Source organism: Chenopodium album, chromosome 14 (genome assembly GCF_948465745.1).
Source record: "Chenopodium album chromosome 14, dcCheAlbu1.1, whole genome shotgun sequence".
In the NCBI taxonomy this organism is placed as follows: Eukaryota; Viridiplantae; Streptophyta; class Magnoliopsida; order Caryophyllales; family Amaranthaceae; genus Chenopodium; species Chenopodium album.
Genome location: NC_137847.1, coordinates 9342707 through 9361966, shown reverse-complemented (window position 1 = coordinate 9361966; position 19260 = coordinate 9342707). Strand labels below are relative to the sequence as shown.

Here is a 19260-nt window from a genome sequence, read left to right as displayed (position 1 = left end):
AAGCATACAATCATGATTCAAGAAATACAACAAATTAGTTAACTACAAGACATGTAATAGAGGGATAAGCTACAAGTAATACAAGGGGCATATGTATACCCTTTATTTGTTACCAAAAACTTTAAAAACAATTATATTGACACTGAAATTAAATAAACCAAGAACTTAAAAATAAGTATAAAGAATACAGGAGTAGCTTAAGATGAATATTAAGCGGTGCCGAACACTTGCTTCATCCGCATTACTTCCTTACCACTCAAGAGTGTGATTTTCCGGGCAATGTCAGCAAGTAAATTTCCAGCAAATAAGGAGGTAGGAGTGAGTTGTAGTGCTGGATTTGCACCGTTTAAACTAACAAATGCAGTAGCCAGAGTTTTACCAACGTTGATTTGGAAGTGAAGCATGGCTTGTGGAAAAACCATGACATCATCAACATCTAATCTTTTATAGTATGCGGTGTTGTAGGTATCAATAAATCCAGCAATGATTGAACCTTTTACCAAAATAAGAACTTCTGACGTACGGTGGGAATGTACTGGGATCACTCCTCCTACGGCAAAGTCTATCCTGGCCATAGATATGCCTAAACCATTAAAGGCTGGAAACACATCCGAAAATGCTAATGTCACATTGTAGCCAAAAACATTGTTAGGAGTTTTTTCACCACGAAAACCTGCGTAAACAAAATCATCATAGTTGTAACTTTAGCAGGATCTTTACAAGCATATCCTTCAGGTCTTCTAGGAAGACTAGGATCCCCAACACAAAAGTCGAGTTCTATGGCTTGTGAGACAGAGGCTAAGAGACAAAAGATAACGAAAACCGAAAGAGTGTTCATTTTGTAAGCTATAGAAATAGGTGTTACAAATGATAATAAAGGATGTAATAAAGAGATAGGTTTTTGTAAAGGAGATGGGTTGATTGTATTTTCTTTATGGCAAATGACACCTTTTATATAGAACTTTGCCAAGTTTGCATGTTTACGTGTCAGCTCCCTTTCTGGATTATTAAGACTTGTTCAATCACTTGATTGAGACGACATCAATCGATTATCGACTATGGGTAAATTATATTCTATTGAATTTATTAGTTTAATCAAAATCAATGATTTTTAAGTATATGATTTTATTGACTCAAAGGTTGCATTGCATTTACTATATTCTATTAAATTTATTTGTATAATTATTTTTGAGAGAATGTACTGCGTTGTTTTTTTATTAAAGGTTACTTAGAAATTAATACTTCAATGTTTATATTTTTTTAAAAATATATTTTATATGCTTTAAATTTACTTTGGCACTTAGCTAGCTTTAGTTAGTTACTTACATAGGCGTAAATTATATAGGTACGTTTTTGGCTTCTAATTTGACTTTCCTAGCTCGTAAAAATAATTTTTTTTTATGTATTTAATAATAATAATAATAATTACTCCCTCCATTCTCGAAAAAACGAACCCTTTTGGGCTAATTTTGCAGGTATTAATAAAGTGAAAAAGATAGTACGGAGTAGTAAAAGTATATTGGAAAGTGAAATTCATATGGGGTTTGCAAAAAAATAAAGAGAGAAAGTAATAAAAGTACATGGAAAAATAAAATTTACATGAAAAAGCTAACTTTGTACAAATACTGTTGCAAAATTGAAGAGTATTTTAATACAAATGGGAAGATCATTTAGGATTAGATTAAGGCCATAAGGGTCATTATTTTGGAGATGGAGGGAGTATTATTTTTGGTATTTTAGGGATATTCAGCCCTACTACGTTGACTACATGCATAAGAGTATGAGACTAGATTTTTTTTTTGTCCAATTCATATAGTTGTCAACTTGTCATACAATAAATATACTAGATCAAGAGTATACCTTTTACCACTAGAAAGTGGCTTATACTCTTTCTATACATTAGAAATAATATAATGTCATAAATAGTGATCCTGTTGTTTGGTCTTATATTCAAGTTTTTGTTTTGAAATTACTACCCGTTAAATTTTTTTTTTTTTATTTTACCACCCCTCAAATTAAAAAAAAAGTATTCCGATTCCCACTCTTTTTAAAAATCCGGTGGATTTTCCATTTGAGAGCCCCACCTAACAACTATATTAACCTTTTTGACTAATTTTCCCTCGATTTTTCTATTTAAAACAGCTTGCAACTTCAATTCCTATCCCATTTGTTCTTAAATTAGGGTTCTTCTCCAACTATAATTGGGGCAAATGGGTAGATTTGAAAATTAGGGTTCTTGGGACAATTGAATTGGGCGTTTTCAACAATTAGAATTCATGTTGCTATTGAATAGTGGTTTTTTTTTTTTTTAATTTGTGTTGATTTGAGTTGAAGCTGTTAAATTTTGTTGATTAATTGCTTATGTCATTGTGCAAATACCAAATAGCAAAATTCAAAAGGTTTTGTGTAGAACGAACTCACGTGAGATCGGGCTCAGCAACAAAAAGGCGAGTCTGAGAAACCCAATCAAAGCCCGCGCACCAACATTTTATAAATCGATAATATTATCTTATTTCTGACTAAAATAGTCTTATTCTTGATAAAAATTATCTTATTCATGACTAAAATTATCTTATTTCTGACAAAAAATTTCTAATTCCTAACAAATATTAAACCAATATTAATATTAATCTTATACTGACAATACTAATCTAATACCTGACAATAAACATTTGATACCAAACAATAAACATCTTATACCTGACATTATTTTCTCCTTCACCACTGACCCCTTCTTCTTCCATGGCTACAATATTTTTCTTTCCTCATTACATCAATGGAAACCCCGGTGGTGGAGGAAGGCGGTGGAAGTTGGTAACGAGGATACTTTTCAGTCTCAAAGAAGATTCTAGAATGCAACATTGGAGTATAAGCAGCCTGAGCTCTATACTTGCGGCAAAGCATCCTAAATGGAAGCTAAGGGCAATCAACCATGGGAGCAACTATCAATTTAGGCCGGCCCAACTTCTTCCAATGGGCCCAAGCCCGCTCTATCCGAGCTTCTCCGGTTAAGTACCCATTGGGCTGGCCCAAACAGAGTCCCTTCTCCTTTACCTTATCTTCTCTCACCTCCGATAGTGTTGGGCCAGAAGAGTAGAGGAGCTCGTCGTGGTTCTCTTCTTGGGTCGTTGACGGCGGTGGTAGTAGCATGGTTAGAGAAGCCATGAATGAGAGCTTTGGAAGTTGAACAAGGTGATGGTTATGGCGTAGGAGAGAATCTCATTACCAGATCATTGCTAACAGTTTCTGGTTGCGAGGGAAAGTAGCGGTGGTGGAGGAAGGCGGTGGAAGTGGATAACGAGGTGCTGATGGTTGGATTTGGATTTTAGCTGGAGTTGGTGAATGAGCGGTGAGTCCGTCCCACCCAAAACTTTACCAACAAAATTTGAGGAAGAGCAATAGTTTAGAGTAGAAGATTTGAGGGAATGAGTAATCATATAAGCGAGAGCTTCGTGGTCTTGAAGAGAGTGAATAGAGATTAGAGAAAGAATCGCAGTTGGAAGGAAATGATTGAGTGAAGAAATTGGGTCATTAACATTGGTAGTTGCAGAAGAATAGGAGGAAGAAATGTAGAGATCAGAAGGGGTCACTACGACTCCCACTATGTCACACAATCAAGACAACCAACCAATCATCCAAACCAATCTACCCAAATTCAATCCAAACAAACCAAAATTCTCACCCAACCAATATAACACAATCAAGACAGTAATAGGACAGTAGCAAATCAACAATAATACCAACTATAATTGGAAAAAACAACAATAATCAACACACACATATTATACGTGGAAAACCCCTTCGATGTGAAGGATAAAAACCACGGGACCGTTTAAGGAGTCCACCCTAAATCCTCTTATTGATAATTGAGGGTAAAATAAACCCAAATAAGTCTACACAAGGTTTAACAACCCACCAACAACAACAAACAATAAGAGATCGAAAATAGAGAGCAAAAGAGTAGAATTCACCCAAAAACAGCAGTTCTGTCTGAAGAAGATTCTGACCAAACCAGATCTCAAAACGACGATCCAACCGTCCAGAATGAAGCCCTTGATGTCAGGAGTAATCTGTAAAAATTTGGGGACGATCCGACTGTGGAATTTCCGGTGACGGACAAAACTCTGAAAGTTGTCCCTGAAAATCCGAAGACCACCTTCTCTCAAAAACTCTCACTTTTGTGTGTGTTTTTGTTCTGCTATTCTTACTGCACTTTCAACCCACTCTTAGCAAGAATTACCCTTTACAAGATTGCTAAACAAGCCACAAAAATAAGCCCAAAATTGGACTCATAATAACAAGTAAAATGTAATGCAATTTGGGCCATTCATGAAGACCAAAATAATGAACATTTTACCATAACTTGGGCCGGACCCATAACAAGAAAAAGGAGAGAGGTGAACTTTACCTTTGTTTTTGCTTTTGTTGAGCTTCATGGTTAGTATTGATGGTGGTAACCGTATGTCTGCAATGGAGCTTCATGGTTAGAATGGTGCTTTTGTTGATTTGAGTTGAAGCTGTTATATTTTGTTAAATAATTGCTTATGTCTGCAATTGTGGGGAATTAATCTTCAAACAACAAGTAGAAAAATCTGAGAAAATTTGGTAGAATTTGGTGAAGGAAATGCGAATTGAAGTTGCAAGCTATTTTAAATAAAAAAATCGGGGGAAAATCAGTTAAAAAGGTCAATATAGCCGTTAGGTGGGGCCTTCAAACGAAAAATCCACTGGATTTTTGAAAAGGGTGAAAATCGGAATAATTTTTTAATTTAAGGGGTGGTAAAATTTTTTAAAAAAAAAATAAAAAAATTAACGGGTGGTAATTTCAAAACAGGTCACCTATTTGGATGGTATTTTAAAAATTTTCCTTTTTTTTTAATTTTATTTTGGTAACATTTTGATCCATTAACATGTGTCACTCTGGACTTGCATGCCTAATTCAACTTATTAAGTCAAGCCACTTGTTACTTTGTTGGCATAGTTTATTAAAATCGAGATTATACTATGATTCAATAGGGGCTTTAAGAATTGAATCGCTGCATTTTATGATTCTATGAACATGCATAATCAAGATTTCAAACTCAAATATCATTGAATGTGTTTATATTATAAGTTAAAAACTTAATTATTGGTAGAAAAAATGCTTCATATTTGTTTACTCACTATATATGTAGCCAATTCAAAAATTGACACAATACATATTCGTTAATAACTTTGTCAACATATTGTAAATTTGTAAGGTTTTTGCTAGTTAAGTGAAATATGTTTTAATTTAAATGATAAACGTTAGGAGAAATATGTAAAATCGGGTAGAATTATATTGTAAATCGAATCATATGACCAAACTATATATGAATTGTAAAATTGCCAGTTCTAAGAAAATCTTTATTTTTTGTAACGTTAATTGTTTTAAATGTAGTGAGAAAATTATCATTATTAGTGGCACTTTGTTTTGACTTTTTATATATTTGGTAGTAATACCTAAAAAAAAATTATAGTAGTAACCATTCAATGATCATGTAATTTTGATGTTTATAAATACAACATAAAATCATTGATTGTAGGCAAAATTGACCGCAACACCCTGAAATATGGTTTAGATACACTACTGAGCATCCTGAACTTAACGTGATAGCCAAAACACCACCAATTATGGTTTTAGGTGTGACACGTGTCTTAAATGAAAATCTTCGACCACTTATTTAATCGGAGGAGGTGAATCTGCGTGTGCCAAGTGGATGGGAACTGTTCACAATTTCCTTAAATTGTTCTGGAGAGTGAAGATTCACTTCCTCCGGTGAAATAAGTGACTGAAAATTTTCATTTAAGGCACGCATCGCACCTAACACTGTAGTCGTTGGTGTTTTGGTTACTACGCAAAGTTTAGGGTGCTCAGTGCACCTAAGCCATAATTAAGGGTGTTTAATTTCAACCAATTTTGCCTTGATTTTACATTTAACAGTATTAAACTTTGATTGCAAGAAAATGGTATAGTGATGGATTAATTTGTATAACATTAAAAAAATATTAAATTAAGAACAGCCAAAATTAAGAATAAGGACCTTCATCCTCATATACATTAATACATGTGACGTATACTAGGGTAGCCCTCTATATAAGCTGTTATATATGCAATGTGATGTATGCGCCGGTTTAATAGCATTTTGATAAAAATATGGAGCAGTAATTCAATTAAATTATGTTTTTCAAGACAATTTTACAAACATTAATTATTCCCTTTGTTCATGAATGTTCGCAATAATTTAACTTCAGACATGGTAATGCACTACTTGCATCTTTAATTTGGCCTTATAACAAATATTAATTGTCGTGTTTGTGGTTGATTGTGTTGGTGTGGGTTATTTTTAATGGTGGTGTGGGGTGTTGGTATGGGTTATTATATTCGGTGGTGGTGGGGTGTAGGTGTAGGTTAGTTTCCCTTGTAGCTAAGGTTATATGTTACGTTGTTAGTGTACAGGCTGAAAGTTAAGACTTTGATCAAGTCGTAGTAGTCAAACAATGTACGTAGTACGTATGAAGTATATATGGGGAACTTAGGACAATTTTCAAATGGCTACAATATTGTGGCCATTATAACTGAGTGAATCACAACCTTCCAATTAATAAAATTCGTTATATACATTCATTTAGTTGACTTTAAAATACACCTTATTAGTTGACTTTAAAATACACCTTATAAAAAAAAAAAAAAAAAAAAAAAAAATTCATCTTTTTTAATTATAGAAAATTTGGTGGAAAGATGAAATTTATCATTTATGTTACTTGATGTTTTCATTTTTTTTTTTTAATCTTTAATGTTAATTGGTTGGCCTAGTTTCTTGATAATTAGAGACAAATCTCATAATTTTTTATCATCTTCTTTTTTTTTCCTCTATTTTCCTGGTTTTCGAGGATAATTCATTATTTGCCATTGATTATAATGTAGTAGTATAATCATAATCAAATGTTGATTTTTAATGGAGATGGGAGAATCGATTCTTTGGAACTTAGAAATTGCAAGTATATGCATCAATGGCAAAGTTCAGTTTTTTGTTTTGGAAACTGTAAAACTTTTTTTTTTAAAAAAAAAAAAGAAATTAAAAATTAAATTCAATTGGGTGAATGGACAAGATTGAACATTAAAAATATAGGGCTAAGATTAAAACTAATACAATAGCTACAATTTTATTATAACCATTGAATAGTCTTCCAGGAACTTGCATAATTCTTTTTTGTTTCATTGAAATTAATTATCATGAAATATAATTGTTTTGATCATATAGGTTATTTGGGTTTGTGTGATTTACGGTGGTGGTGCGGGGTATGGGTTTTGAAAGGGTGAAGGCTGGTGGTGCAGGGGGCGGAAGGAAGACTAGGGAGGGTGGTGCAGCTAGCAATAACCTTAGGTTTCTTTTCCTTATAATATTTGTAAAATTCTAGGGAAAAAATAACCATGCTTTTGTTTTTTGGAGCAGATTAAGTAACTAGGGTAAGGAGGACGTAGATTTTGAATCCTAGTTACTTATATTAGTTTTAAAATTTGGTCAAGTAATATCTGAAAAAAAAATAAGTAAAAGACGGTACTTATGAAGAATTAAAGATCGAAGAAGTATAACAAAAAGATAAATACATTTTTATTGATCATGCATGAGATCATAAGAAGTATACAATCATTAAAATTAATAATTAATAACGAAACACGTAAGAGAGGCATTCATATACCCTTTATTTTCATACTATTTAGAAATAAATAAGTTGGATACTGAGATAAATCGGTAACATAGAATAGCTTAAAAATGATATTACTTAAGCTGTGCCGAAAATTCGCTTCATTCGCATTACTTCTTTATGACTCAAGAGTGTAATTTTCTGAGCAATGTCAGCAGGTAAATTTCCAGCAAATAAGGATGTAGGAGTGAGTTGTAATGCTGGGTTTGCACTATTCAAACTAACAAAGGCGGTAGCCGGAGTTTTGCCTACGTTGATTTGGAAGTGAAGCATTGCTTGTGGAAATACCATCACATCACCAACCTCTAATTTTTTATAGTATGCGGTGTTGTTGGTATCAATAAATCCTGCAATAATTGAACCTTTTACCAAAAGAAGAACTTCTGACGTACGATGGGAGTGTACTGGGATAACTCCTCCTACGGCAAAGTCCAACCTGGCCATAGATATGCCTAAACCATTGAAGGCTGGGAACACATCTGAAAATGCTAATGTCACATTATTCCCAAAAACGTTATTGGGAGTTTTTTCACCACGGAAACCCGTGTAAACAAAATCTTTAGTTGTGACTTTAGCAGGATCTTTGCAAGCATATCCTTCCGGTCCTCTAGGAAGGCTAAGATCTCCGACACAAAAGTCGAGTTCTATAGCATGTGAGAGAGAGGATAACAGACAAAAGACGAAGAAAAATGAAAGATTTCTCATTTTGTTAGAAGCTAGAAATAATAGGTGGTACAAATGGTGGATAAAATGAGACAAGTAAGAGGTAGGTTTTTGTAATGTAGATGGTTTGATTGTATTTTCTTTGCGGCAATTGACACCCTTTATATAGGATTCGCCAATCATGCAAATGTATGAGACAGTTAACCGTTGTACGCGGCTTAAAAAATAATAAAAATGACGTATGCAATAATTTAAAGAGGAATTTGATTATTTAAGAGAACCAATTCAATTATTTTTAGTAGTATTTTATTGACTCATAGTTTGCATTTATTAATCCGTTGATTTTATATTTATCCATAGACTTCTTCTTTTTCTTCTTGTTTTTTTAGTTTGAGGTTCATTTTCGTTGTTGTTAACATGATTTTAAAAAAATAATAATAAAAAAAAAAAGAAAAAAAAAACTGTCTTAAATCAAATACGGAAATACTTCATACATTTCCTAAATTGTTACTTTGTATTAATTTGAAATTAAATGTCAAATCCATGCATAAATTACTGTATTGAATGTTAATTAGTTCCTTTTCCTATGTTCACAAACTGTTCTTAGTGTAGTATTCTATTTCCTTTTGATTAATTTTTAAAATTATTTCAATTTATAGTAGGCTTGAAATTATTTTTCTTTCTGGAATATTTTTTTTTTTTAATTGTTACAATGATATCCGCATAGTACATCGGCTTTTGGCTTGACTTTCCTCCTGAAAGATATGATTGACTAATAAATTATTTACTCCGTACTTTCTTTGTATATTTGGTATTCGGCTTTCAGCCCCATAAAGTTGACTAAAAGCAAGAGACTACAGGTATTAAATCTTTTATCTCAAATGCTGGTCTTATATTCAAGACGCTTTATGCTAATTAAAGTTGCTAGTTCAAGAGAGTGTCTTATGCAATAACATATTACTTGGCCCATTTATTTTTTAGATAGGACACTTGTTTATTTAATTATAACAAGGAAAATGATACGAAGTATATGAAGTCCGAAGTCCTTAGTCCTTAGGGTTACGGAGTAAAATATAGAGAGGTTAAAGAATAAACAAAAAATATTGTGTGGAACGAACTCATGTGAGTCCATTCTATTAATCAGCCTGCGCTCGGCCCGTTTACTTAAAGTTTAGCCCGCACGTGGCCCGAACTTTAAATATCCATGAATTTATTTTATTTTTTTAAAAAAATCAAAATCAAACTCAGCATTCCACCTTTCTCCTTCTTCTTCTTGCCCACGTTTTCTGCATTTTCACTCCATTTTCACTCTATTTTCGTCAGTTACACTCCATTACTATCGAATTAACTCTATTTTCCCCGAATAATTCGCATCACTACTTTATTTTTCAGTTTAATTTTATTTGCATGTATTTAATTTTTAGTTCTTATATATAAACCCTATCTTTCGTCATTCTCGACTCCATTAATGTCTGACGTTTCGTCGATTAAGGATTCTTCGCCCTTAAAAGTTTATCTTATTTCTTTTATTAGGAATAAGATAGCTATTGTTTGACAATACAATCATTTTGTCATGAATTAGATTATTTTGGTCAGAAATGAAGTTATTTGTGTCAGTAATAAGATATTTATGCTCAGAAATAAGATTACTTTTATCATGGATAAGATATTTATTGTCAGTAATAAGAATGTTTTAGTCAGCTTACAATTTTAATATGATTTTTTACTTTTCAATTTTTCAATTCTGTTACTGAAGATGATATTTCAGACTTACAAGTTGGTAATAAATCTGGTGCTAATCAACTTTGTCTAATTTTGGAGGATTTAAGTGAGAAGCAAAAGAAGGATGTAATAGAAATTGGTTTTGGTGGATTGCTTCATATTAATTTGGAGGAAAATATTAGCCATCAGTTGTATAGTTATATAGTAACTCATTATAATCCCAAGGCTAGAAATATGGTTGTTGGTAAAAAGGAACATGTCATTCATATTGATAGTTCTGATATTGCTGATGTGTTGGGTATTCCTTATACCGATCTAGCTGTGAAAGAGATTTCTAAAATCAAGAAAAGATTTAATCCTGATAAGGGTTTGAAGTTAGAGTGGAGGAAGTTTTTGTGTTTGGATACAGAAGATGAATCAGGAAAAGGAGATGAATCTAAAAAAGGAGTTGAATCTGAAATAAAGAAGAAAACGAAGAGGAAAACTGGAGATGAATCTGAAAAAGTTGTTCAAAGTAAGAAGAAGAAGACATATGTCAATTTTGGTACTTATGAAAAGTTGTTTGAGAAATATAGAGAGGGGGGTTATGAATTCAAGAGACTTTTTGTTATGTTTGCTGTACGTAATTTTTTGGCTCCAATGGGTGATAAGTCCCCCTATTTTAACATCATCAAGTCTTTGGAAGATGTACGTTTCATAAAGACTTACAACTGGGCTGGTTATGTGATGGATTGGTTATGTGATTCAATAGCAGACTTTCAGGCATTTGTTTTGAAGAGGAAGGCAGAAGGGGAAGGGAAAACTAAATCAAGACAAGTAAATGGCTGTCTGGTTGGGTTTGTAATTGCTTTTTTGCAAAAGTTTGAGTTTGGGACCACTCTATATAGGACACCATTTATAATGTTGGACTTGTGAAAGTCTGAATGAGAGGATTAAGTCTGTTGTAGAAAATATGGATTATGGTACTCTGAAACAGTATCCTCAGACCACACCAAAACAGTATGCTGGCAAAAGTGAACAGGCTCTTTTAAAAGCTTTTCAGCTTGAGAGCATTGAGTTTAAGCTTGAAGATACTGAGGATGAAGATTTTGATGAAAAGAAGGAAGGCCATGGTGACAATCTTCTAGCATTAATTTGAAAGTTGAAGATGAGAAAGCTAGATATGTAATGTACAGGATTCCTCAAGATTATCCCACTGATGATGGGATTGACAAGATGGATATTGATGTAAGTTTAAAATCTCATCTTTTTATTAATTTTTGTAAAGTTTCTTATTCAAGTTTTGATATTGTATAACCTGCTACATATGTACTTAAATTTTTGTCATGAATTAAGTGTTTTTTTGCAGGCGGTAAATAATATTAGTCAGGACTAAAATTGTCCAATCAGAAATTAGTTTAGTTTGATCAGGAATAAGAAATTTTAAGTCAGGAAATAAATTATCTCAATCAGAAATAACATTGTTTCAGTCAGAAATTAGAATTTTTTTTTTAATCAGGAATAAGAAAATGTTTATCAAGAATTAGATAATTTTGGTCGGGAATGGAATTATTTTAGTTAGGAAATAAGTTATCTTAATCCGGAATAACATTGTTTCAGTCAGAAATAAGATTACTTTTATCATGAATAAGAAAATGTTAGTCATGAATTAGATTATTTTAGACAGGAAAGAAATTGTATTAGTCAGGAATTAAATTATTTCAATAAGCAATAACATTGTTTCAGTCAGAAATTATATTACTTCTGTCAGGAATAAGAATGTTACAATTCACTTTTTGTTCATAGTCAGGAATCATGATATTTTATTATATTTTACTTATTCACTCTTTATTCTATTTTTTATTAGCCTGTGAAGAAGAAAATGATGAAATTTGGTCGAATCGTAATAGAGAATTAAATTCACTTTGCCATTGATTTGAAGGATGAAGGAAAAACATATTCACAAGAGTCTCAATCTCAAGGAGAAGATGATATATATTTTAGTCCTCAATTCTTAGCAAAAATTGATGAAATAGTGATAGCTGCTATGCAGAGCAAAAAGTTAGCCTCTGATTTGGATCAGTTTGATATTAAGCTTAAGCTTGATGAAATTGTAAGTTTAATTATCTTTATTATTATTTTATATATTAAATTCATTTAAGATTTTTATCTGATATTAATCTTGATTTTATATAGGTGAATAATGTTACTGCTAATCTTGATTTGGAAAAAGACCAAACTCAAGATAATGAAGGTAATTTAGAGGATGTAAGTTAAGGCAACAAAACCAATGTAGAGGATCAAACTGATATGCCTGAAACTGGTATGCCTGAAGAGATACCAGATAGTAATAAAGATGAATGCAATGTCTTGACTGTTGACCAAGGAATTGATGTTGATCAAAATGTGAATAGAGAACCAGAATCAGTTGTTGTTTCAGTTGGTGCAGAAGCTGCTATATATTATGAACCTGGCACAGGACCATTAGAAACTACGACATCACCTCTAAGAACACCAAAGAAAGCCAAGGGACTCAATGAATTTTATTCTGCTGGTTTGAAAGAGAATTAGGCTAGGGTTGTGCAAGAAGGGAGGAGTTTTTCCAAGGGAGTTGATCCTATGCCTCAATTTATATTAATTACTCCTACTCCTCCTACTCCTCAACCATCTCCTCAACCATCTCAAGAAAAAAAAATGCAGAAGTTACTGAAGAAGAAATTCCAGTAACTACTGAAAAAGAAAGTAAAAATGACAAGGATGATGATAGCACACCTAAGGTCTAATATTTGTATTTTATTTGAATAGTTTATTAAAATAATTTTTGTATTTAACTATGATATTTTATATAAATAAATGTATATATTTTTTTTTATTTGTATTATACATATGATTTTAGATTTTTATTAAAACTGATGATTTAATTCAGTCCAAAGTTATAGAAGAACATCATTTACCTATTAATCAGGCGCATCATGTAATTTTTTATGTTATTTTTTTCATGAATTAAAGTATTTTAGTCAGAAATTAGATTTGTTTTGTCATGAATTAAATTAATTTTATCAGAAATCTATTTGTTCATTATTGTCAGGAATTAGATTATTTATGTCATTTATTATATTATTTTTGTCAGGAATTAAAATATCTTTGTCAGGAATTAAAATATGTTTGTCAAGAGTTAAATTATATCAGTAAGCAATAAGATTGTTTCAGTCAAAAATTACATTAAATATATCAGGAATAAGAATATTTTAGTCAGGTATTAGATTATTTTGGGCAGGAAATAAATTATTTTTGTCAGGAAGTAAATTATCTCAATCAGGAATAAAATTATTTTAGTCATAAATTAGATTAATTTTATCAGGAATAAGAATATTTTAGTCAGGAATTATAGCATTTTGGTCAGAAATTAACTTATTTTTGTAAATAAATACATTTTTAATCAGGAATAAGATTATTTCATTCAGGTATTAGATTACTTTTGTCAGGAATAAGAACTTTGCAATCAGAAATTAGAATATTTAATTCACGATTCATATTATTTTAGTATAGATTATTATTGTCAGGATTTAGATTACTTTTGTTTGATATTAATATTTCTTTTTCTTATAGAAGTAGAAGTTCAGCCTAGAGATACAAGTGCAGTTTTAGATTTATTGAGGAATAAAGATGTTTCAAAGGAATCTGTTGCAAATTAATCTCCTACTACTCCTAATGCTGACATAATTCTAATAGATAAAACTCCTATTGTTCCTATTGTTGTTGATTCGTCTCAAGACGAGCTTATGGTATCAGGAACTCAGCCTCCTAAAACACACATTGAGTTAATTGATATAGACGAAAGTTCTATTGCTCCAAATGTTCCTGCTGAAACTACTTTTATTTCTGCTGATATATATTCTGAAAAAAGGGCTTTGAGATTGCAATATTTAAAACAAAAATAGTAGTTGACATTGCAGGCTAATTTGGAAGCAACTGGTGATCCAGATTGGGTAGAACCCCCTATTGATAAGATTCCAATTCAAAATCGAGGAATTCTTGTTTCTAGGAATTTGTAGGAAAATAAGCCCTTGTATCTGAAAAATTTGACTAAACAGGAAAGATATATGTGTGACTTCTCTTTTATATGCAATATGAAGAGGAGAAAGAGTTAGATCCTACGTCAGAAGATGAGGGAATTAAGGCGCGTACCAACAGTCTGTACGTACGACATACTGGTTCTGTTGTCTATCAGTTTGCCACCGAAGATATTTCACAAAGTGATATTATTTTGGTTAGAGAGGAGTTTTGTTCGCTCCGTCCCTCTATTTGGATTAATAGTGCTATTCATGATGCTTGGGTTCTCTAATGAATATAGAAGAGAGCAAAATAACTCACAGAGGTGTTTTTCAGTACAAAAGATTTGTTTTTCATACTGGAGTTGCTGTAAGTTTTTTCTTTTTCTTTACTTATTATTTTTGGAAATTTTATTTATATAACATAGTATATTTTTAATATTTTTGTTTTGTAGGAAGTTATAGAGAGATACTTAAGAAAGAGAAATATCTATAAACAAGAAGTTAAATTCATTAAAGAACAAGAAGAAACTTTGAAGACTTTGGAAGATAATCCAGAAGAATATAAAAAGTTTAAGGAACAGTTGAAAAAAAAGGGAGCTTGCATTGAAATTGAAAAAACATGATCCTCAAGATGTTTATAATTCCATTGGTAAGTAGGTTAAGCGTTTTCCATTACTCAACATAGCTGAAGCAGAGTTGGTAAGTTATTAACTTTATTTCTTCTTTTAGTCGGGTAATATATTTTTGTAGTCGGGTATTAGCTTTTATAGTCAAGTATTAGCCTAATATAGTAAGATATTAGCTTCTTTAAGTCAGGTATTAGCTTCTTATTGTCAGGTAATAATTCATTCTAGTCAGGTAATAATTTGTTTTTATAGTCAGGTATTAGCCTAATATAGTAAGATATTAGCTTCTTTAGGTCAGGTATTAGCTTCTTATTGTCAGGTAATAATTCATTCTAGTCAGATAATAGTTTGTTTTTATAGTCAGGTATTAGCCTAATATAGTAAAATATTAGTTTCTTTATGTCAGGTATTAGGTTCTTATTGTCAGGTAATAATTCATTCTAGTTAGATAATAGTTTGTTTTAGTCAGGTAATATATTTTTATAGTCAGGTATTAGGTTCTTTTAGTCAGGTATTAGATTTATCTTTAGCCAGGTATCAGCTTGTTATATTAAGGTATTAACCTAATATAGTCAGATATTAGACACTTTTAGTCCGATATAAACTTCTTATAGTTAACTAGTAAATCATTCTATTCAGAAAATAGTTTATCTTATTATGTTTTTTATTTTGCAGATAATCTTTCCTATTTGGTACAAAAATCATTATACTCTGATGGTTTTGAATTTCATTCCTGGTAAAACTCCACGTATAGATTGGATAAATAACAGAACTGATATTACTCGAGAAGATTTGGACGAAATAGATAAATATTTGGTAAGATTTTTTAAACTAATTATCTAAGTCTCTTTATTGAAAATTATACTTTTAGATGCTTATATATATATATATATATATATATATATATATACAATCATAATTTTATGTTAGAGCTGCTTATGTTTATTTAGTCAAGAAGATCATCCAAACGCTAATATTATTACAGCTTTGGATTGACATATTCCTTCTTTTTCATGGAAGACAAGCACAAAAAATTATGATTGTGGGCTTTTTGCGTTAATGTGTATGCAAAGGTACACTGGATTAGATGCAGGACTTGTTGACTTGAAACTTGTAAGTGTTTTTTCTCTTTTTTTTTTGGATTTATACTAATTATTTTTTTAGTGTTCTTATTTTTGTAATTTTGTATAAATTTACAGAAGCAAAATCGAAAGCTGTATAGATGCAGAATTTCTTTTGAATTGATGAATAGAGAAGAAAATTTTTTGCGCAAGCAACTGTGGAATGAATGCATTGCATTTTCTATTCAGAAGCATAATTTTTCAATGCTCAGCCTGCAAGGAAAAATCTTGAGAGTAAATATAGGCAGGAAAAGGTTGCCATACAGAAAGAAAAAGAGAGGAGATTCTTGTTGGAGAAACAGCAAAAAAAAAAAAAGAAATTGAAGAATAACATCCAGCAAAATAGAGGCAAAAGTTAGATAATTTTATTTTTACGATTATTCATATGTATATATATATATATATATATATTTTTGTAGTCAGATATTAGGTTTCTTTTGTTTGATAATATTTAAGTATAGTTACATATAAATTTTGTTTTTGTTAGTTATTTTTACGATTATTTATATGTATATATTTTCTTTTCATAGTCAGATATTAAGTTTCTTTTCTTTGATAATATCAGTCAGGTATATGATTGTTTATGTAAGAAATTAGATTACTTTATCAGAAATAAGAAAATGATAGTTAGGAATTAGGTTATTTTGTTCAGGAAATAAATTATATCTCTTAGGAATAAGATTGTTTTATTCAGAAATTAGATTACTTTTATCAGGAATAATAAAAAAAAAATATCAAAACTTAATTTATAATAAAAAGTAAAAATATCAAATCAAAATATCAGAACATAGTATTTTTTACAATATTTTGAATCAAAAAAAAATTATTTGATAAATGACCCTAAATTAAATGAGTTGTGGATTTGGAGTTTTTGTACCAAACTCATTTGGATCTCTAGCTGTTGTTCTTCTTCTTTCAAAATGTCCTCTAATTCTTTTGTTCTTCTTTAGCCTTCCTTTCGTCTTTGGTCGTTTTGGATCTTTTACTGTATTCCTTCTCTCTTCTTCTTCATCAAGTTCACAAATATTTTCTTCATTTGTTTGGAACACTTTTCTTACAGATTTGTACATTTGTTCCAAAGCATCATCACATATTTTTGATGCCTCTTCATTCCCTTGACATATTGTTACAAGGTTGTAGAAATTCTTTGTTATTGACTGTTTCCAAGGAGTGTTTATTAAAGAATGATCAGTAGTTGGATTCCCTAACAAAAAAAAAATTACTATATTTTTGTCAAGAATAAGATAATATTACTCAGGAATAAAAATATATATATCAGGAATAATATTATAATTGTCAGTTATAACAATATAAATATCAGGAATAAGATTATATTTGTCAGGAATAAGATAAGATTAGTCAGGAGTATGTTTTTTATCAGGAATAAGTTTTTTTATCAAGTTAGGAATAAGTTTTTAAATTTAACAGGAATAAAAAGATATTTTTCAGGAATAAGATAACGTTAGTCAGGAATAAGTTTATTATCAGGAATAACGTACAATACTTATATTGTTTTCTGCATGAGCCATAAGTTTTCTAACGGGAATAAGATTTTTTTTTGTCACGAATAAAAATATTTCTAACATGAATAAGATTAAAATTGTTAGGAAAAACAATATTGTTTTCTGCATCAGCCATGAGTTTTCTTGCATCATGAAAAGTCATACAAATCATTAATTTATTACATCATGAAAAAGTCATACAAATCTAACTAAAGTCATCAAAAAGTCATACAAATTTGAAAACATAATTTATTGCATCATCAAAAAGTCATACAAATCTGACTAAAGTCATAATTTCTTCTGTTAAATTACATGTTAATTATTGCTGTTCATACATAACTGTTTTCTATTTAAAGGCTATTTTAAATTAAGTTTTTTCTATAAAAAGACTTTCTTTAATAACCTCTATTGTTTCTATATAAGGTTGAGTCATATATCATTAACTTATATTTTTTTTCTTTTATACAATCTTGAAAACAATGGCTGATTTCTATACAAATAAGGCAAAATGTTATGTTAATTTTAGACCAATTTATTAGTTTGGTAAATACACTAAGTTATATGCTTATACATTTGTATTGAGTTTTAGTAAATATTTAATGTTTTCATTCTTTCTTGGGAGTTTTTTTTATTTCAGTCGCTTCCTGCAGAATGGAAAAGTTTTCTTTTAAGATACACAGGTCCAGTTAGAGTCTATCGTGGGCATAATGGCATATTCTGGGAGGTAAGAATAATAAGCGTACCACAAAATACAAGAAGCTGTGGTGGTTGTTTAACTAATGATGGATGGACAAGCTTTGTAGCATCCAATAATATTGTTGCTGGAGAAAGACTGGATATTTATCACGATAATGATTCAAACTTTTACATTAGAGTTTTTAATGCTGATGGTAATGAGAGGCTTCCTACTGAAGCTGAAAATGGTATTAATGTATAAGTTTTTTTTTTTTTTATCAAGATTATGTTTGTAAGAAATAAGTTTTTTTATCAGAAATAATAATATTTGTATCAGGTATAAGATTATGTTTGTCAGAAATAAATTGTTTTATTAGAAATAACAATATTTTTATCAGGAAAAAGACTATATTTGTCAGGAATAGGAGTATATTTGTCAGGAATAAGTTCTAATAATCAGGAATAATAATATTTTTATTATATATTTAATTAACAAATAATAAATTTTAAAATAAAAAAGAATGTACGTACCTGATCCATTTTCATCCCATATCATTGATTTTGCAAGCTTTGTCCGACGTTTCAGAACGTATCTCTCTAGTATAGCATGTATGCTGTACATTTGCATTATCTTGAGGATGTGAAAGCACAGCAATCCGGTCTCTGTGAAGCACATACAAGAACACACAAAATCAAGGTTTTGACTGTGATATATGACTTGATAGGTGTGCTTATAATCTTCATCAAGAGAAATATCAAAGAATTTGACATATTGCATTGAAGTGGCCTTTTCTCTTGCATATGCTCCTAGACTTGATTAAATTCCAATTTAAAATCCTTGTACAAGTTTAGAGTATAAACTGCAGCTGCATGTTTTAATATTTTTGTTGTTGTTTTTGGTTTCCCAGTAGTACATCTGAAGTTGTCACTCTTTTCAATGTTTCTCCATCTTCTCACAGTAGCTTCAAATATGTGAAAGAATTCCAAAAGCTTAGTGGTTCTGTTAGCTTAAATGAAATTGCCCTGTTTGTTACTTCTAATCTTTGAGATAAAAGAATTCCAGCTGAGAAAATATCCTTGCTCAATGATGTGCACCATTTTTCTCGTAGCCCGAATAACCTATCAAACCATTCTTTTTTTTTTCTAATCCATGCTTTTGAACCATCTTGTTCCAGCAATCTCCAAATTC

The 19260-nt window shown here is 30.7% G+C and overlaps 1 protein-coding gene across 1 annotated transcript; it reads right to left on the bottom strand.

Moving 5' to 3' along the window:
- Positions 1-7706: 7706 nt before the first annotated feature.
- Positions 7707-8501, bottom strand: LOC145578842 (auxin-binding protein ABP19a-like). The gene has a single exon (XM_081636141.1). It carries the CDS (start codon positions 8431-8433, stop codon positions 7807-7809), a length of 627 nt encoding a protein of 208 aa, XP_081492267.1. The 5' UTR covers positions 8434-8501; the 3' UTR covers positions 7707-7806.
- Between the last annotated feature and the right edge of the window lie 10759 nt (positions 8502-19260).

What these genes read in the sequence shown, in the direction of transcription:
- LOC145578842 (XM_081636141.1), bottom strand. Translation starts at nt 8,433, where the DNA reads ATGAGAAATCTTTCATTTTTCTTCGTCTTTTGTCTGTTATCCTCTCTC.